Below are 20,630 nucleotides of genomic sequence, written 5' to 3' on the forward strand. Positions count from 1 at the left end.
CCTCTCACACTTGCACATATTGTTTTTAACCGAAAAATAAATCTAAAAGCAAGACAGCCATGGGAAAAGTTGGTGGCAATCATGTAACTATCATCTTAATATCTTTTTTTATCTTCTGTGTGTGTATGTGTGCATGTGTGTATATATATATATATAATTTAGCTTGTCACAGGAAAGAAAATGATGAAAGATTCTTTACTGAGGTCCCCATGTTAAATGACTAGCTCTGGCATATGATGGAAATACCCAACTCCGACTTCAGTCTGAAAGTAGGCATACTTGGTACCCATCATCTTACCAAAAGCTAGTTTTTCATCTGTAAGGGAAAGAGGAAAGAAACAGTTTTTTACTTGTGTAACCATTCCCGGAAACAAACTTTTCTAAAAAACTAAGCCTCAGAAATACATCTGTCAGGCTTGTGGTTTCAGGTAAGAAAAGATCAGCTCAGCCAACAAAGAAAATTTGAAGAAGGACTGGTGAACTGGTTGGGAAATTAAATGGGCAGGCATAGTAACTGTCTCGAAAGTTTCCTTTAGCTACATGCATAATGCTTTGTTTGAAGAGCACATTATTACATAATTATCCAAGAAAATCCAATGAATGATGTGCCCATTCAGAGAATAAGGTGGTATGTCAAGTATGTTGTGCAGCCTCTGTTTTTTTCCTTCTAGACATCAAATGAACCAGTTTTGAATCCACAAACAACTGTGACTCTGCAAAACACAGCTGTTTGGGAATTGGCCTGAGCACCACTCTGTGTTATGTAACAGCTGTTGAGAAATTACACATTTAACTCAAAAAATATCTATGAAAGAGAAAACAATTCTTTTTTTTTTTTTTCAAAAAACAAGGGGGGTGGGAGAGAGAGAGAGAGAAGCAGGCTATTCCAGGATAGCTGAATCAAGAAAAAACAGTCAATGTCATGGATCTGGCTTGCCTCCCATTTTTTACATATACAATTCCATTAAAATGAGAATTCATATACCTGTTGTCTATTGTTTATTTTAATTAATATAGAACACTTTCAAACAGGACTGATATGTCCCAGGAAGATGAAGATATTTCCCATCTGTTTCATAAGAAAAAGTTTTCTATTCTTCCCTGTTAAGATGCATAAAAGGTTAACCATAATTTCCATGTGTGTAACTACTTACTGGAATATCCCAAACTGAGTTGGACCCTATATGGGGATCATATTATCCATATCAATGAAGGTCTGGAAAAGAGGAATAACATCTTGGGGTACATTGCCTGAGGCGAATTTCCAGCCTTATCTTTCAAGGCCTGTGACCAAAGCTGTATTCCTCTCTGTATTTACAAATTGAGAAGCTCAGTCAAGGCAAAAAGAGAAACACACTTCCCAGGTCCCTGTTCCTCCCCTAGCTAAGTCCAAATGCAGGGGAGGTGGCAATTTCACTACAAAGAAGTTATCACTAATTCTTATAACCAGAGCATCCTAAGAATGTTATCTTGTTCCTTCCATATCTTGTGCTGGAGCTTCAACACAGAGACGCATTGTATTCAAAATGAAAATGCTACAGTTCAAATTTGTCCTTTCCAAGTTCCCAGATGAAAACATTCAGAATTTAAACTCTTAGGAGGTGATATTTACATTCTTTCCTTCGACACTGCTTAGAGTAATGATTCACAAGTGCACGCACTTCCCCAATCAGACATTACTTTCGCTTTAAATGAGTTTTCACAGATAACTTCGGTGTAATACTCTATGAGGGTCTGAGAGTGACAAGGAACTCTGACTGAAAAGTCCCACATCGTTTTCTGTTCCCACCAAAAAGTACAAAGACAATTTGAAGATTCTGATATAACATGAGTTTGGTGGAATTTTTTTTTTCTTTTAAGCTTGGGAGACCGAGTGTAGAAAAAGGGCATCTCTCCCTAACAGCACCCTGATCTGCTGGAATACGGATGGATTTGCTGGTATCCATGTTAGGCAGATTTGTGGTTCTCTGTTCCATATCTCTTCGTGAGAACAGAGGTCTCTTTAGACTCCTCTTCATTTCAATGCCTTTGTTCCGGAGTCTGTTAGAGAAGAAAAAGTTACACAGTAGCATAACAAAGCAGGAAAAGGGAATGGAAAAAAAATAATAACTGGCTTCCAGTGTCTGGAGCAGCTGCACACACACCCTTAGCACAGGTTTGGCTTGGTAAATTAATTCATCTGTAAATAGTGAGCAGTCTCCAGATAGAACTTCAGGGCTGGGGTGCAGGTTCCTTAAGGATTTACATTTAAAGGCAAAGGCTTTCAGCCCTAGGTGTTACAAGTGAGTGGTGCCCTTCATGCCCTGCCCTGAGTCTGCCCATCCAATCACATCCCGCTATGCAAATAACCCTTAGTGCATGCAGATAAAAAGGAGCAAGGGCTCTTTCAGAACCAATTTGCTGAGCCTGTCACCTGTGTTCCAGGAGCCAAACCAGCAATGTCTTCGCCTGCACAACCTGCAGTCCCTGCCCCACTGGCCGACTTGAAGATTCAACATACCAAGGTGAGTCACTAGTGAACAGGGCTTTCTCTGGGGGGCCTGGTTAAAACCCAGGTCAACTGAAACCTCTGGAACAGCTGTTTGCACACTTGAAGACAAAAGGCTTGCATAGTTAGTGGCCTGATTCAGGGGTGAGTTCTAAACCATATCGGACAATATCATACAAGCTTATCCCTTGACATATGTCCAGGAAAGGGTTTTTCTTCTGTATTCAAGGTTCTTGGGCCAGAGTGCAGTGAACCATAGAGAGCGGTTCTAATTACTCTGTGGAGTGGGCACTTATGGTAAGGCCCACAGGGAACTTACTGAAAGGAAACAGACTTGTAGGATTTTTTTTTCATTCCTTTATTCTCTCTCTCTCTCTTTCCTTCTTTCTTCCTTTCTTTCTTCCATCCTTCATTCCTTCCGTTTTTTTTTTTTTTTCTAAAGTAGAAATAGCACACTGAAACAGTATTACATGACCCTGTTTGATTACACAGGGTTAAGGCTGGAGGACATGACTCTGAGCATCCCATGGCAACTATTGCCAAAACCCCAAAATGTACTTGAGTTATTTGAGGTAGAAAGTACATTTATTTATCTCTCCAAGAAAGTTTGTTGCTATTGGAGAACACATGTGTTTGTTAGCTGATAAATATTTAGAGACCCAAGACTTGAAATTTTTCAGGCAGGGAGAGTCAGAAATGATCAGGCTGGGTTTGTCCTAAGATGCTCTCTGAATTTTTCTTCCTCTGGAGTTTCATGCCTAGTTTATCTAGTTTATCACACATCCTAGGGTTTGATATTTAAGTAGCTCTCTCTCTCTCTCTCTCTCTCTCTCTCTCTCTCTCTCTCACACACACACACACACACACATTAGAAAAACCTCTTGCCTCTTAAAGTTAGCTGGGTGGTATGATGCAAAGAGTAAAGTAAGAGATGAACTTTTCAATGCTGGGGAGAGCTATGTTGACTTCTATATTTGCTAATAAAAACCGAGAGTATTAACCTAGATGCTGAGGGACCAAATGCTGTCTCTTGTTCATTTATTGTCTTATGCACATACTTGTGTGGCTTTGAAACCCGGAAGCCTTTTGAGTTTTCCTAAGCACCTGAAGTGAAGGAGCTGCCTGGCTTATGGGCTCTTTCCTTGGGGGCAAGATCTGCAGAGAGGAGTGAACTTCGGTTCTGGCTGAGGAGCAGCTAGAAATACAGTAAGCCTTATTTCCCAAGTTTTGAGAAAAATGAAAATGCCTTTTGATTTAGATTTTCTTTTTCTTCTTTCTTTCCTTTTTCTCCCTCCCCCTCAAACTGGTAGCTGCAAACTGTAGGGAGTGCACATTCTCTCTCCAACAGCTCACAGATATAAAAAGTATGTGCAAACCAAATGTGAAACTCTCAGCATCACTTCTCATTTGGGAAAGATTCCTGTCAAAATCTATACAGCCAGTGTTTCCTGAAGATTGGAATTGTTGGCACTGGTTATATCATTACATTTTAATCACCAAGAAGATTTTCATTTAGATGATGCCAGCTGGAAATGGCTTTGGGTAGTTGGGATGCTCCACCATTCTTTACCTCAGTTGTATTTATTTGTATGTACGAATTTTACAAAGGTTTTGAGTTTGTGTGGATGTGGATCTCAAAGAAGTTTTTAAAGTTAACTATTTCCCCACTGGGTCAAATTTAATTTAATACTTATTAAGGAAGCATGCAAATGAAAGTTCTTGAAAAGGGGGGTGTTCCTTTAAGTCTCATATACAAACACAAGACCGGTAATCCCTTAACACAGACAGATGTTTGCAGATTGAAACCTCTTCAGTTTCAATGAATTAGATAATGGGCCCAAGTATTTCAGAGCCAAGAATGGATCTGTTTGGTGTTCACATACTTCTCTAGTTAATAATAAGCAGTGCTACATGGTGGACGCCAGTATTCCACCTATCTTCTATATACATCTGCTCTAGTCAGTAAGTACTATACTGTTTGATGTGCTGGCTACAGCATTTTCACACTTGGGAGGACACCAGTTATGTATGCAATTAAATCTCAATGGGGAGCTTTCTCTATGCCTGTGGCCACTCCTTTTACTGTGTCCCACTGAAGAGCAGTATTAGATTCATACTGCCTAGATGGAGTGAAAGCAATGGCTGCTAACTCCACTCCTGGTTGGAAACTTCAAAAGTCAGGGATTAAAAGTATATGTCACCTTGCCTCTTCTAACCACTGTCTCAATTTCTGTATTATTTTTCCTATTGATTTTTTTTATTTCATTATTGCAGAAATCAAGTTGGTGTTTCAGGGGATAGAGAAAAATAATAACTAAAATACAAAGATTATCAACTATAGTCAAATGTCTGCGTACTCTTATTCTTCAGAGTGCTTCTCTCCAACCAGAGAACTCATTGATGTATCTATTTAGGATTTGTTCTCTAGTTTAGTTCCTCTTTGATGCTGGAGATAAATTATCTTGTAAGGCAATGTAAAAGCCCCCATCACATCCCTGTCTTCATTACCCGCTCAGGAGTTCTGAGTAAATGGCACATGTTACCTCCATCCCTGCTAAGGAGCTTTTGCAAGAAGGGTTCTTCTGAAAGTTACAGGACTCCTTACTGACTCTATCATTTCCTCTATCATCTCTTCCAATTAATACAGGATAATGAGGAGTCCCATTTCCTGAGGAGGTACAAACTGTCTCCACATTTAATTGGCAAGAAGCAGTTGAGGCAGGCCCCAGCTCACAGGGAGTGTCTAGCATTAGCAATCCTGATCCTGTGTATTTCTTTGAAACCTTTCGAAGTTAGGTTTCCACAGGGTCAATCTCATCTCATTTTCTCATACTTCTTCTGTTAATCTGTCTTAGTAGCATTGCTCTACTCGACTACCAGGGTAAAGTTCCAAGGTTTACCCAGGTTTTCATGGTTCGAAGGTTTTTTTCCTCTTGTAGGATTTTTCTCACTCCAAGTTTTCTTTCTCATTCCACACACCTTGCTTTAAAAATAGATTATTAAGAAATCCAAGAAGATAAATGTTTCCACAAAGACTCAGATCCTTAATACTTAGAATAATTATTGAACTTAACTCCTTAATTTAAACATCTTTCATACACAGGAGACATTTACAGCTCCTAGTGATATTTCTTATTATGTAAATAATTACAACCAAAGAACTCTACAATATTTTCATTTATTGACTCACAGCAGCCTTATCGGAGCTCCGCTTTCTTTTAGATAGACAAGGGAAAGAAAGGGGCTGAGTAACGTAAACTTGCATAGCTTGAGGATGACTTTGAAGGCTGGCTGCCTGTCACCACGTGCTAACATGGCCCCTACCATGACTTAGGGACGTAGAATTCACATGCTGTGCAGTTGTCATTTTGGCTTTTATTTGCCCATTCCTGAATCCTGGAGGATGGTGAGTGAACTGTTCTGGATGCTTCTCTCAGGCCATGGGAAGATATTGGACACTAGTTTTGAGAGAAAGGAGAGAATAAGAAGGGCAGACACAATTTTGTTCACTAGACTGAAAAAAAAAACAAGAGAAATTATATTCTTAATGGATTTATAAGGCAGCAAACAAGCAGCTAGAATACATTAAATAGAAAATTCTGAAATATGCTTACAGGAAGAAAGCTGAAGGTATTTGTCAAAGGGATAGATGTGGGCTCTGAGGATGCCTTTTTGGGCCACATTGACTAATGGAATCTGGGGGAAGTCTTGAACATGCTTAAGGGAGGGCAGAACTACCTTTTGGACACCAGTTTTGAGAGAAAGGAGAGAATGGGGAGGGCAGACGCAGTTTTGCTCACTCGACTGAAAAAAAAAAAAAAACTGTGAGGAAGGAGTTGAGACACAGGTGCACGCTTTCCATGTGCACTGCATCAGTTCAAGTCCTGTGGGTTAAATTTTAGTTATAGCAGGAGATAAAGCTAACTGTGCCATGTCAGCCTTTATTTGGAGAAATCATTTCTAACTTCTAAGTAAAAAAACTATATTTATTTTCTCAAAGGTTGTAAACTGTTGAACAAATAGGTGAATTTCTGTGAGATGTAGCTGCTTAACGTACACAGACCTGAATTTGATTTCCAGAGTTCATACATATTTCATGACCTAACTTTGGCCAAGCTTCTAATCTATTTGTATTTAAGTTTTTCTGTCTGTGAATTAGCATGTAAGAAAGATACTACCTGGGAAAGTGGGTGTAAGAATTAACTCCCTCATTTGTGAAAAGCAGACAGTGTCTAACACTTGCCATGTGGTACTTTCCTGAACTATCCTTTCTGAGATGAATCCTAGAATCCTGAACTTGTTCAGCTTTCAAGGCTGGTAAAATCTGGACTTTATTACTTAAAACTGTGTGAAACTGACTTCAACTCTTTATCTCATTTGCTATTAATAAGTAACTAGTAGAAAAGAACTAGAAAATATTACCATAGTCCTATTTACAAACTCAGGAAGCTAAGCTCAGAGAACATGTTGACTTCTTCAAAGTTACCCAGCTCTCGTAGCATACAAAATCAGAGTATAAAAATGACAGATTATAGCATTTCGGGTGACAAGAGTTCTTTATGGCATCCTATTCTCACTGACTACTAATGATAGTGGCATTCCAGACTCTTTCAAGAATATCCCCTCAACACAAATCCTAAAGAAAATAGCAGAGACCCTTTGAAAGTTATCGTTTCCATTCCTTAAGGACTGCACGTTTACTTGGCTTTTCAAACATAGATGATAGCTATTGAATTTTTTCACTGACTCCTTTTCAGAATAAGAGGGCTATATGAGAAGCATTTAGAGAGTGTGAGGGACCCATTTGAAGAGTAGTCCAACTTGAGTCAATATCTCTGCTCTATACTGCTGTTTTCTTTAGAAGGAAGAGGACATAATACTATTAAAAAGAAAATATATACACAAGCTTTTTTAATACTTCTATAGATTAATTCTGATTCAGGACATATAAGATGTTCCGCTGTCATTTCGTCATCTATTGGACTTAGTGATAATGTACCTCAAGATAGATAGAAGTGCTTTTATTTGTCCTTGTCTGGCAAGGCTTTAATATAGGACAAATGACTATGCAGTTACTAGTTGAGGAGTAGTGTAAAGGAGACATATCACGAAGTCTACGTTTTTTTTTCCAATTCATTTTGGTTACTCTCATTTTGTTTCCGCATCCTGGACTGCAAATAGTATCCTACTATATATTATTTCCTGTTGCGTTCTCTTTCCCTTTTCAATTTTAATTCACAATATTTTGATTTGCTTCCTCAAGGCTTAAGCTTAAGAACAGTCATGAGAAGTCTAGCTATGATTATTTTTAATGTTTAAAACACCACTTGACATGTTCCATCTCCTAATATACTCCACCCTGTCTTTCATCTTCTTCTTTCAACCTTTTCCATAGTCTTGGCACCTTTTCAGTTGTTGAAGATGAGAAAACGTACACTTTATAGTATCTGTGGTTCCATGAGTGTTAGCACTGCCCCCTATCAGTCCCCAAACTGTGTCTCTGGCTTTCAGAGTTAGCAACACACACAGCTGTTCTGGTGAGAAATGACTTTAGCTTTTTTTACAGTAAGAATATCCTAAAACACTTTGTGCTTTGAAATTTTAATGTGTATACATTTTCAGCAACTATGAAACTATTGACTTGAATTATAAGGACCTTGAGCTGATAACTGGGTTGTGCAGAAATCATTTGAATTTAGGACATCTTGTTTGACAAAGTTAAGAACTGACAGGCTACCAAATTTTTTATCAACAGATAATAAGAGGAGTCATTTACTATGTCCATTAATAAACCTATTTTGATCTAAATCAGAAATATTTTGAAGAGATTTCTCATGTAGTAAAAATTGAAAATTTTATATGATATGAAGAAAAACAAGAATGTAGAAAATTTTTATTTAGAATTGTTTTTCATCAAATATATGAAGACTCAATAACTTTTGCACTGACCACTGAGCATGATCACTGATTTTTATAGCAATTACAAGCTGGGATGCTAAAATATGCCTGGAAAATAGGACAGAAGTATGCACATCATTTTTAATTTGATAAATGGAAAGTACAAAAGGCAGAAGTCAAATTTAAGCTCCCTACAAACTCTTACTGTTTTATGAGATGAAAACAAATACTAAAATAAAAATCTTTGATTTCTAAGATTGCAAATGATACCTTTAAAATTCCAGTGGTTTCTGTAACTTGGTGTTAATATCTATTGTACATAGTAGTCTAACGCACCCCAAGTGTATTTATAACTAGAACATAGTTAATGGTTGAGTGTGACAAAATATCTTATTTTAATAGTATCATCCCTGTACCCTAAATTGACAACAGCAAAAGGCAAATGGAATGTATTGTTCTCTCCATGAGAGAACATTTAATAGGCCTCAAATTGGTTTAATGATTAATAAACATTTGTTGCCCTAGATTATCCATTTAATAAAATTATAGGAAGGGTGGCTATTCAAATATATTTGCTCTTACAAATAGCTAGAAGGTAATAAAAACATAACTCTAAGAAACTTAAATAGGACAGAGAGAAAGACAGAGACAGCAAGAGAACAGAGTCAGACAGAGAAAAGAGAAATTAATTCGCTTTAACTAATAAATAAGAGGAAGGAAAGGATGTCATATGTTGAGTTCTGTCTTAATCCTGAAGTGTCTGATGGACAATGCATGTAATTTATTACTGTAAGACTACTGAGTCTTACCTCTTAGGCTATACTGTTTTTTGCTGTTCTGTAACCTTGTGCCTCATTGCTGGGTTGCTGAAGTAGCCTCTGGAGCAATTTTCTAGATCTGACTACTCCAGTTCATATCAACATTAGCTATTTGAATTATTTCCTAAAACAACCTTTTGGGTCTTCTCTCTGGGCATCAGAGTCTGCTAGATGCTGGCTTCATTTCTACTTGATTCTAGTGGAGCCCTTGCTGTGCTGTAAGTATCTTAAGATTGGCCCATGCTTTGTTCATAATTGGTCTATATTGTTCCAATCCCACACCCCTCTCTTTCACATGTCTTGCCACGAAATTTATTGATGAAAATACTACTTTGGTTATCTGACTCTTCAGTTTACTGGCTAATATTGATTAGAAATCCACTCTTTTAGAGTATGAAGCTCCAAGATCAAGGTACACTTAATATACTTTCCATTTTTCTCACAGCATTTTCCATTCGTATTTGGTCATTATTTTACAAAGTGATTTTCTGATCAAAGCTGTGACCATTTTTGCATGGCCAAGCCAAAGCAAGCCATGATCCTATAGTGACTGTAGCTTTATGAGACAACATGAAATTGTGCCTATGAATCAGTCATAGATCATAGAGGGGCTTTCTGGACCCTGAGCCTCTCTGGTAAACTACTGACTACTGATGGATTCTGGGGGTAGGAAGTAGGATCGTCATCATTTTTACTTGTATATCCATTGGTGACCCCACCAGGCTTCTAATGGATATTTCCAAATCCTTGGACACACAGTTGATCCTCATTAAATTCACATTTTAAATAAATAAACAATAAAATAGCGTGGAAGTCATGGATGTGAAAAAGGGTGCACAGAGAGCTTGAGAGAATAAATGGAGATGATAAAAGATTAGAGAAGTGAGCCATTGTGCTCATCAGGATACATTTTGTACTCATATAAAATTGCCAAGGGAAAAAACTTGATAAAAATTTTTAAGTGGTCATTCATGATTTGCTTATATAAAACTAAACAGTCACTGGATTCACAGTTGTCTCTAATATTAAAGATTAAATCTAAATCATGCAGAGCCCTGGGTACTCACAGCATGTTTCTCCAGTTTTCTAAAGCATACCAGATGAACTCCAATAATTCTAGTTTGACTCATTTCTCAGGCATCTACTGTGTTTAGGTTGAAGGAGCAGTGTTTAGTTTAGATGCATGATTCTTATGTCAAAATGACAAGAAATGTATTGTAGTGACTCTTGAACCAAAAAAGATCATGGGCCAGAAGTAACCCATGGCAGGCACTGAGAACTCAGTGAGTCAAGGATGTAAACCTAGACAGGAACTAGTTGGTTAGGTTAACAGCATAACAAAATGTGGGTAGCTTAGTGTTGAGTTATTTCTTAGTGAAAATAAGTGAAATTGTCAAAATAGGGCATGGAATTATGTCTATCTACATATTGAGGGATACTTGATCTCTTAGTTTACCCATCAAAAATCTGACATATAATGCAATTCCTATGGCAGAAATAAGGTAGAATTATTGAAAGTGAGTGAATTCTATGCTAATTTTAAGGCTAACTATAATGATTGGCTGGTTTTGACCTCACAGGTTGTGTATCTCTAACTTTCATACAGAGCAGAGCCTATTCATTTTGTAGTAGGAGGTTGGTGTGTTACTTTGGAACAAAAGAAATTTCATTCAGTTGGAGCAACTAGTGAACAGGTAATGAGGAGATGCTGATAAAACTAGATTGAAGTATTACAAGAAAATGCTGTGGGTCCAACTAAGAAACATATGAAGGAAAGGAAAACAGAAGGGAGCTTGGTAAGTAAGGCAGTGAATGGGGCAAGGGGGGGGTGTATGGGCTGAGCTCACGGACTGTGGGACCAAAGGTCAAGGTGAAAAAACACCTGGTACAGATTTTATTTTATTTTACTATGCACAAAGGAGTGCATATGTTTATTACATGATAAATACAACAAATGGTGGACATTTTGAGACAGGGCAAGACAAGCAATCTGTAAAAATAATATAGTACTTCAACACTACTTGAAAAAAAAAACCCTCAAACCTGTGCCATATTTAAGTGCTTTTCCTTGCTTTCTCTCTATCATCACAGATCTTCATAAACAATGAATGGCACAATTCAGTGAGTGGCAAGAAATTTCCAGTTCTTAACCCTGCAACTGAGGAGGTCATCTGCCATGTGGAAGAAGGGGACAAGGTAAGTTTTCCGACACCCACAAGAGTGTTTGTTTCTCACCGTTATGAGCTCACTCACTACGAGTTCAATGAAAGACATGAAAACATGGCTGCTTGGGTATTGGCTAAATGTTCTGTTGTCCAGCATTTTTCTTTTGTCAAGGACATGGCTCAATGTAAAAAGTACTTATTGAACAAGTCTGAGGGTCTGAGTTAGACCCTTACCACCCACAGAAAAGCCATTTATTTGTAATATCACTAGCTTATATGTAATAGTCAGCAAATATGGATTAGATGAAAATTCAATTTCTAGTTCAATTAATAACTTTCATTTTTAAATGGGGAGATTTCTTTCTAGATCCATCTAAAATATACTCAAAAATATTACACAAGTGAAATAATGAACATTTAAAATTACCAAGCTCTTTAGAAAGCACTGCAACTTATAGAATCACAAACTTTTTGAATTGATGGAATGTCTCATAGCATTTTTTATTTTGAATAGTCACAATTATAAATTATAGTACTATTTTATGTGACTAATTTGACAAAAATAAATAAATAAAATAATTTAAAAGGGTCAGAAAAAATGACAGAATTTGTAGCAAATGTCTATAAGCCCAGAGTGACGGAAGCGAAGATATCGGATACACCAGGCTTACTTACCAGCTGGTCTTGCTAAGTGGTGAGCAGCAGATTCAGTGGGACACAGTGTATCAAAGCATATAATAAAGAGATATTGAAGAGGACACCCAACATCCGCATCTAGATGTCACATGAATAGATACACAAGAATGCCAACACCCAAAGGTACTCAGAAGACAGGAATTATAAACTTAGTATTTATCAAACATGGCCAGTTCTAGTGATAGCATGATTCACCTCACGTTGGTTACACTGTAGCTAATAAAACAGAAAGGTTCCATTTTCTAGCTGAACTTACAGATGATAATAAAGTAGAGGAATAGCAAGGTTAAATACTTTACTCAAGTTGACAGTGTTAATAGCTCACAAAATCGGCACCACTATTATGATGAAGCTAAAGCCTGTGGCTGCAGAATTAGTGTTGTGGTGGGGATTAGTGTTTTCTAGTGTGTCACTATTTATTATAAAAATAATAGTGAAATGTCAAATGCTGAATAATAACAAGAACCAGAAAACCCTCAGAATCTTCATCTGAACACACATGTAATATATATATATATATATATATATATATATATATGCCTCCCAAGTCTATTTGAAAAATATTACTGCTCAGTAGCCACTGAGAAACATTAAGCTTTAAGTCTCTGTAACGTAAGATACAAAACGATGGAGTGAGCAAACCTGCGGATTATATGATTCCTGACACTGGACTCACTGGTAATCATGTGGCCTGCCTCTGTCCACACCTTATCAGCTCATTCCCTGTGAGCACAAATATTAAGGGATTTATGAAGCCACACAGCCATATTTCAGATAGCCATGGATCTTAGGTTTAGACTTTTGTAGGGTTTGTGGAGACAGAGGGTTCAGATTACAGTAATATGGTCACAAAGTTAAACCAGGACCTTCAAGGACAAGGTCTCAGAATGTAACATAGAACAAAAGATCAAGATATAAACAGAGAACAAGGATGGCCTTTGTGGGATGCTCTCTGAATCTGTTCTTCCCATGCACTAAAGACTTCAACCTGCCATCTCTTCCCTCCACTTCTCAGTGACTCAGGGGAAGTCCATTAAAAAGACCTTTATAATACTACACAACCTTTGTTTATGGCCTCATACTAGGCCACCTCATCAAAATGAGAATTTCAACTTCTGGCCAGTGTCCCACTTCTTCCCAGAAACAGCTTGATGGCTGTTCACTGCCTCAGTGCTTGTCCCCACTGTGGTGCTCGAAAATCGGTCCTGGCAAGCCACTCTGTAGTGAGAGTTCATGGGTTCCCCATTTGTATAATTCTCTTCTGTCGCCTATTTCATTTCACGTAAAATTAGGAAGTAGGAATTTCTTGGAGGGCTACATAAAACATCAGGTCACTGAGAACACCTTCATTTCCAGATCACTAATGTATCTACTTTTATAAAATCAGGTGCCGGTACACTAGGCATATCAAGGAAACATTTCTATTCCGGCAAGCTTTGAATTTTTATATAACCCATATGCCGTATATTGGGAATTTAGTATTTTTTCACAAAGTTATTGTCATAAGTAGAGATTCTGAGAATTGGTGGGCACAATAATTTCTAGAAAGCCTATAAAGCCCAGATTCTCTACCTTCCCAGAATACCTTTTCACATAAGAGTGAGCCTGGGAACTGGCATTCCAGAATATTTTTCAGTTACTGCTAAAGTCATTAGCTGAGGATGGAGTATCAAACAGAGTGCGAGAAACAATGATTATAAAACATAAAACAATTTGTGTTTTTTCCAAGGGTTTTCATTAACATTCAAATATGGGATGTATACTCTCAAAATTAGCACTCAGAAGGCAGAGGCTAGAGGATCTCTATGAGTTTGGGGTCAAGCCTGATCTACATAGTGAGCTTCAGAACATCCAGTACTGCATCAAGAGACCTCATCTCTCAAAATAAATAAGTAAATAAATAAATAAATAAATAAGCAAGCAAATAATAAACTAACAATTACATATACTTATGAGACAAAGCATAGTAATTCAATATATGTATACTATTTAAGATAATCAGATCAGGGTAATTACACTTCCGACTCCTCAGTCATTCTTCAGTTCTCTATGTTTGGAGCTATGACTAACAATCATTCGCACCCATTATTTACCTGTGATTGTTCTTCACATTATGCTCCTGTAACACAATGGTGTGCTTTTCTCCTTTGATATCTGTAGTTTGAATTTCACTCTGAGTTATCTCCAGAAAGAATGGCAAGAAACAGAAGAATAAGCCATACATACAGTAAGACATGCACATATATAAACTAAGAGCCCATCCACTGCCTATGCCTTCTCCGTGTAGATACAAGTTATACTCAAGGCTATGATCTGTAGATGCCAGTTAACGAAAGCTCTTGATGCTTTAATATTGAAACTTTGACTACTTAGCTCCTGTGGGCATCTTGTTTTTGTCAATAGGATTGCCTAGGTTCAGTAAAATCTTTGTGAGCCAGGCTGAGACTTTGCTGTGGTGGGCAGTGAGATCTACCTTCTTCCCAAGGTGCAGAAGGGAAAGCTGGTGACCAACCCAACAACCTTTCCCGTGAGCACTGTATTCTGTGCTTAGGGATAACTGCCCCTCCCACAGAAAAGATCAAAGAAACTAATTCAAGGCCAGCCAAGCTGCAAGTCATGTCACAGTGCCAGTCTGGTTGGCTGGACAAACGGTTCCTCTAAGGAAATTATCAGTGATAAGCAAGGGCTTGTTTCATGACCACATTCCTGTATCTGTATCCTGTTTTGGAATTATTTAACAACTTGCATTTTTAGAATAGTTGATGCTGAAGCAAGGTGAGGAATCTAATGTAGAGTGGCTAGCATGGCATAGTGGAAGGTCCTAACTTGGGAAAGTGCACAGTCACAAGAAACCAATTATGCTGAACTGACTTATTAGGTCACAGGCTAATGGTTGGTTTTGGACATTCCATTCACTACAGAATGGGGCTGCCAATGGGCCACATCCTGTCTTTCTTGGTATCACAAGGGTGGGGCAGGGGCCAGAGCAAAAGCACGTTAGAAAGTTAAGTGTGCCTATGAAGGGTGAAGGAAGGGTTTTCTTTTTCACTTCCTAAAGGAGCCACTGAGTAATTCTGGGGTGTGAGCTAATCAATAATTGGAGGGATAATAATACTAAATGGCCATTAAAGTAAGTGCTGGAGACAGGTGTGAAAGAAAACTGATCTGATTGCTAATTTTTTTCCATCTCTGATTGAAGTTAATATACAGGTATTCCAGGAAAGATGGAGGCACTTGGACCTTCACTAATTAGTCTTAGAGGCTCTCGCTTTCACAATCACACTGAAACTGCCTGTACACGCTCAGCCTTAAAATTGGAATATTTTACTTTCCCTAGACACCAGGATTTGATCATAGAAAATCCCAGTTAATATTGTTGTCTTAGTAATTTAAAAAAATCTTACAAATGCCAGTCCTTGAATTAAAATAAACTAAATGTCAACTATGAAATCATGAAAACCTATTTAAAACATTTTATATGATTAGTACATTGGTTAAGGCAAAGATTTTGTTACATAATGGAATCAGTTAAATATTATTATTATATAAATATTAGACATAAATTACATACAGCATAATGCATGCCTTTATATGATAATAACAACATGTTAGATTTATAAGAAAGCTAAAAATAACTAAATATGTGATGTATATTAAAAGAATTAAGAAGCCAGGCAGTGGTGACACATGTCTTTAATCCCAGCACTTGATAGGCTGAGGCAGACAGATTTCTGAAGCAAGAAGTCTTATAGTCTGTAATTCAGAGAAGAGTGACTCTGATACCCAAAGAAGCTTTGTTAGACTGTCTTGCTGAGATAGAAGCAGCTATGGAGGTCAGTCCTAGAATCAAAATTTGCCTCTGCTTTTTGCTGTGCTTCACAAGCATAAACTACTTACCTATAAAACAAGGTACCCAATGCTTAATTGTAATAGTAACAATGGGGCTATAAAGATCCTGCCTTTGTGCCTAGAGCCTAAAGGCCCTCTCTCTTAAATCACTTTATTGTAATGAAATCACAGAGAAAAACAGTGCACAGCTGGATTAAGTATGCCACTCAAATAAAAACTTGCCAGGTCCCAAACTATGCATCTCACTGAAGTTCCATATATTTAGAAGGGCCATTCTGAAGTCACAAACTTCCCTTGGGGTTTTACAGTTTCACAATCAACAGTATATTTTTTGTGGATTTATCCAATGCAAAAGACCATAACAGAGTTGAAACTAGAAAAAAAAAAAGTCAGCTGTTGTCCTTCATTATCCAAGTGTGCTTTTGCCTGGGATGCTGGTGGGGCTCTTCCTTAGCCACACAATACTATGACTGAGCCACCACAGCATACCGAATTCAACACATGAAACAACTCACTGTACCCAATCAATACTTGTTAAGGAAGATAGTCCCTTGCCCAGAAATCCTAACAGTCCTGCCTCTGACTCTGCCCAGGCATTGGCCACAGACAACTTCATTTACCAATCAAAACCAATTGCAGGTAGGGTTCCCTCAGTTTCTTCTGCAGATTCTCCTGCAATTTGGGGGACCAGATTAACATAATACAAGGGGCATTAGACCAAATCCACAACAAGAGTCAGCGTGCTAATTACTTTTCTTATCTACCATACAAAATAGCTGACCCTTGTTGTGAGTTATGCTGACCAAAGGATTTTCTGTGCAAGGGACTATCTTCCTTAACAAGTACTGGGTGCGGTGCGTTGTTTCAAGTGTTGAATTCAGTATGACCCAACAAGCAGCTGAAAGAATCAGATGCAGATATTTGTACCCAACCAATGGACAGAAGCCGCTGAACCCTGTTTTTGAATTAGGGAAGACTGAAAGAAGCTGAGGAGAAGGGGGATTCTGTAGGAGGACCAGCAGTCTCAATTAATCTGAACCCCTGAGATTAATCTCTCAAACACTGGACCACCAATCAGGCAGCATACACCAGCTGATATGAGGTTCCCCAACACACATACAGTAGAGGGCTTCTGGGTCTATGGCCATTCAGAGATGATGCACCTAACCCTCAAGAGACTGGAAGCCCCAGGAAGTTTAGAGGTCAGATGGTGTGGGTGTTGGGGACATCCACGTGGAGACAGGTGGGTGAGGAGGAAGTATGGGATGTGAAACATTTGGAGAGTGAATCAGTGTGGGGATCAATAAAATATGGAGTGTAAAAAATAAATCAATTAATAAAAGAAGATAAAAGAAAAGGGTGCAATTCCTCTTGATGGTCAAGGCAGGTGCTAGCATTCCTCCTGCTTCAGTGGACCAGAAATCACAGATCTCTGGACACTTGGATCCTGGTTATGACCCATGTGTCATGCTATGCCTAGATCTGCCTCTCAGTCCCTATGTCCATAAGGCTTTAAACCCCTCAAAACAGTGCTAACAGCTGTGTGACAACTGTTAAAACATTTCACATGCAAACTATGTAAATGATGAACCCTCATTTTTAATTGGGTACAATGTGAAAAGATACTTATTTGGGACTTTAGCTCTAATTTGGTAAGGAAGATAGTCGTCTTTATTCCTGAATCAAATGAGCTAATGTGTGTAGATTAACTAGAACATTATTTCAAATAAACAGTGTCCTGTTATAATAGGATAAAGTGACATCTATTAAAACATGGCATCTCTAGTCAATTAACTGGTTGATAGACAACTGGAGCTTGATCTAAATATTAATCAAGAGAAACTATTCCAACATAGTAGACTGTTAAGTGTGTAAATGTTCCGGACTTCTGTTTGTAAGAACTATCTCTAAGTTCATAAGGATGTGATGTTGTGCTTGCTCATCTAGTATTTTGAATATTCTGAATGGGCTGATCTGTGATATCCAGGCTGATGTTGACAAAGCTGTGAAGGCTGCAAGACAGGCTTTCCAGATTGGCTCCCCATGGCGCACCATGGATGCTTCAGAGAGGGGCCGCCTGCTGAACAAGCTGGCTGACTTAATGGAGAGAGATCGTCTGCTGCTAGCTGTGAGTACTAGCCAGTGCCAACAACAGATACTTAAGCGAACTCCCCAGAGCTCTCACTGCTTCAACTGTCCAGTCAGTCAGTTTGGTTAAGAGAACACACGGTCAACCATCTTGTGTTTTCGCTAGAACTTCTCAGAGTCCTTAGCATGGTAAATGTTCCTCTAGCAATCCCCTTGATTTCTCAGACTCACTAATCATAAAGTCTTTAGGGGAATATTTGTGAATCTCTTAAAAGTACCAAAATATTGCTCTAAAATAAATTGTATTATATTAAGCCAAAATATTTTTACGATGGCTCCTTCTCCTCCCAGATTTCTGTTCACAATATCGTGACAAAGTGATTTTTGTTGGTGTAAAAGAACTAACAAACAGAATGTAGGTTTAATGTTGAATAAAATCATACTTCTGTTTTAGATGCTATGCTTTTTTTTTCATTTCTGTGGATAGATATGTCAGTATGGACTACGGATGAGAACTTATTTTCTTGTCTTTTGAGTCCCTGCTTAATGAAGCCAACTGGAAACGGCATGGCCTCCAGTCAGGTTTCAAACTACATTTTGTTATCTTCATATTACTGAGAGCATTACCAATTATTTGTAAAGAATCATGCTTTTCTCAAATTTGCTGAATTGATCAAAATTGGGGGGAAAATACAATCAGTAGCTGTTGCAATAAAACCACAGCATCCTCTGTGTTATGTAGGAAGAAAGCAGAAAACATGGCTTCTCTCACTTCTCTGTGTATGAAACATGTTAACTGCCTCTGTCACCTTGAAAGGCTGAAGAGGATAAAAAACAGACCCAGAAAATTACATGGGTATAAATTCTGGGAGAGTGTACAATATAAACTGAAGAGATTGGGTGATCACCTCGGAGAATGTAGGATTCCAAGGAGACCTGTATAATCAGAATGAAAAGTGGAGGAAGGCAAGACATTACAAGGGCAGAATGTCTGGAACTTTAAAGTCTGGCTATTGAAATAGTTGTTACCATGTTGCCTACACATGAGGATTATCATTGAAAACCGCTGAGGAGAATTCGTGGAGAAAGTGGTAAGAGCTTCATTCGGATGAACAGATTTTTCTATCTTCGAGGAATCGGACAAGAATTGCTCAGGCGTTGAGAATTTGCCTACACTGAATTGTTTCTAGAGCTGGATGGCATGTGGGATCCTGTTATAACTCTTCTTATATGACAAGGAAATTCCGAGTCATATTCACAGCTATGTAACTGTGAAATTGTGTCTAGTGCTTTGACATTGCTTAGCTGGAAGGGACTCACAATGTGACAGAAAGAACACAAGGGTCAGCCAACCAGACTCTTACTACCTTCCCTACCAGGACCTTGATATGTTTTTAAAACAGGAGTTTAATCAAGATGATTTGAGATTCGTTATGATGACAAAGCTCTCTCTCATATTCAAATATTGACTACTGAAAATACTGACCATATATGTTTAATTTAATTTTTATTCTTATAACATTCCATAGACTTATAAAATAGATAATGATCATATTCATCCACAACTTCTTCTTACCAACTCCCTCTACTCCACCCCCCCATGCCACCTACTACTTCTTTCGCAGTCTCTCTTTACTCCTCTCAGTACACTTCTGACTCCAGTTATGCTGCTCATATATACATGAGTTTATGGTCATTCTTTTTATTTTAAATTATTTCTTGTGCATGGATGTTTGCCTTGCATGTGTGTCTACACACTATGTATGTGATCGCTGCTCTCAGAGGGCAGGAGGAGGCATAATACCACATGTAACTAGAGTTCTACATGATTGTAAGCTTCCATGCTGGGAAGTGAACTGGCTCTTATGGAACACCAACCCATCATCATAACCACTGAGCCATCTATGCCACTCCATGGAGCAGTTTTATTAATCTGATGTTCTGGTTGCAATTACTGACTGTGTTCTGTGTGGGTTTTTCAGACAATGGAGGCACTCAATGGTGGGAAAATCTTTGCCAATGCATACTTGATGGATTTAGGAGGCTGCATAAAAGCATTACAGTACTGTGCAGGCTGGGCTGACAAGATTCATGGTCAAACAATACCAAGTGGTAAGTATACTTGGAAAACTAATGGCAATTGTATCATAGGCCAGGCCACTATCACAATGATACTTTAAAATTCTGATGAAGATGTCAAACTGTAAGGCAAAAATTATTTTCTCCTTGATTTTGAATAAACTCCAAAGAAGGAACTTTTACTGAGAGTCATCATTTTCGAAGTTTAATCCACTAACTATGCTGAAAATAAAACTATGTAGTGTATAGACTGCATTAAAGTAAGACAATTATCATAGATTCAGTTAAAAATTCAAGTGAGGTGTCTAAGTGGTCAAACTGTACAAAGCTGCCTACTCAAATTAGTGATTTCTGCTTCATTTGCATAACATTGATGTCCTTCCTATAATATAGGGTTTTTTTTTTTTAACAAATGGTCCAGAAAGAGGCAAGTATGCTAATCTGTATCCTTTTAAACTCAGTGTATTGAGAACAAACTAATTTATATTAACATGTTTTAAAAACAACAAAGATGAGAGTATTTTTACTAGCTGAGTTAAGAAGTTTGCG

At 38.0% G+C, this 20,630-nt stretch overlaps 1 protein-coding gene across 1 annotated transcript in view; it reads left to right on the plus strand.

The window, feature by feature from the left end:
* The first annotated feature begins 2,373 nt into the window (after positions 1–2,373).
* Positions 2,374–20,630, plus strand: part of LOC110286084 (retinal dehydrogenase 1) — a 41,120-nt gene continuing 22,863 nt past the window's right edge. Inside the window, exons 1-4 of the mRNA XM_021152543.2 lie at positions 2,374–2,504; positions 11,296–11,400; positions 17,902–18,042; positions 19,985–20,114. Of these exons, the coding sequence (XP_021008202.1) occupies positions 2,439–2,504; positions 11,296–11,400; positions 17,902–18,042; positions 19,985–20,114 (442 nt within the window). The 5' untranslated portion in view covers positions 2,374–2,438. The remainder of the gene's footprint in view (positions 2,505–11,295; positions 11,401–17,901; positions 18,043–19,984; positions 20,115–20,630) is intronic.

Source organism: Mus caroli, chromosome 19 (genome assembly GCF_900094665.2).
Source record: "Mus caroli chromosome 19, CAROLI_EIJ_v1.1, whole genome shotgun sequence".
NCBI lineage: Eukaryota > Metazoa > Chordata > Mammalia > Rodentia > Muridae > Mus > Mus caroli.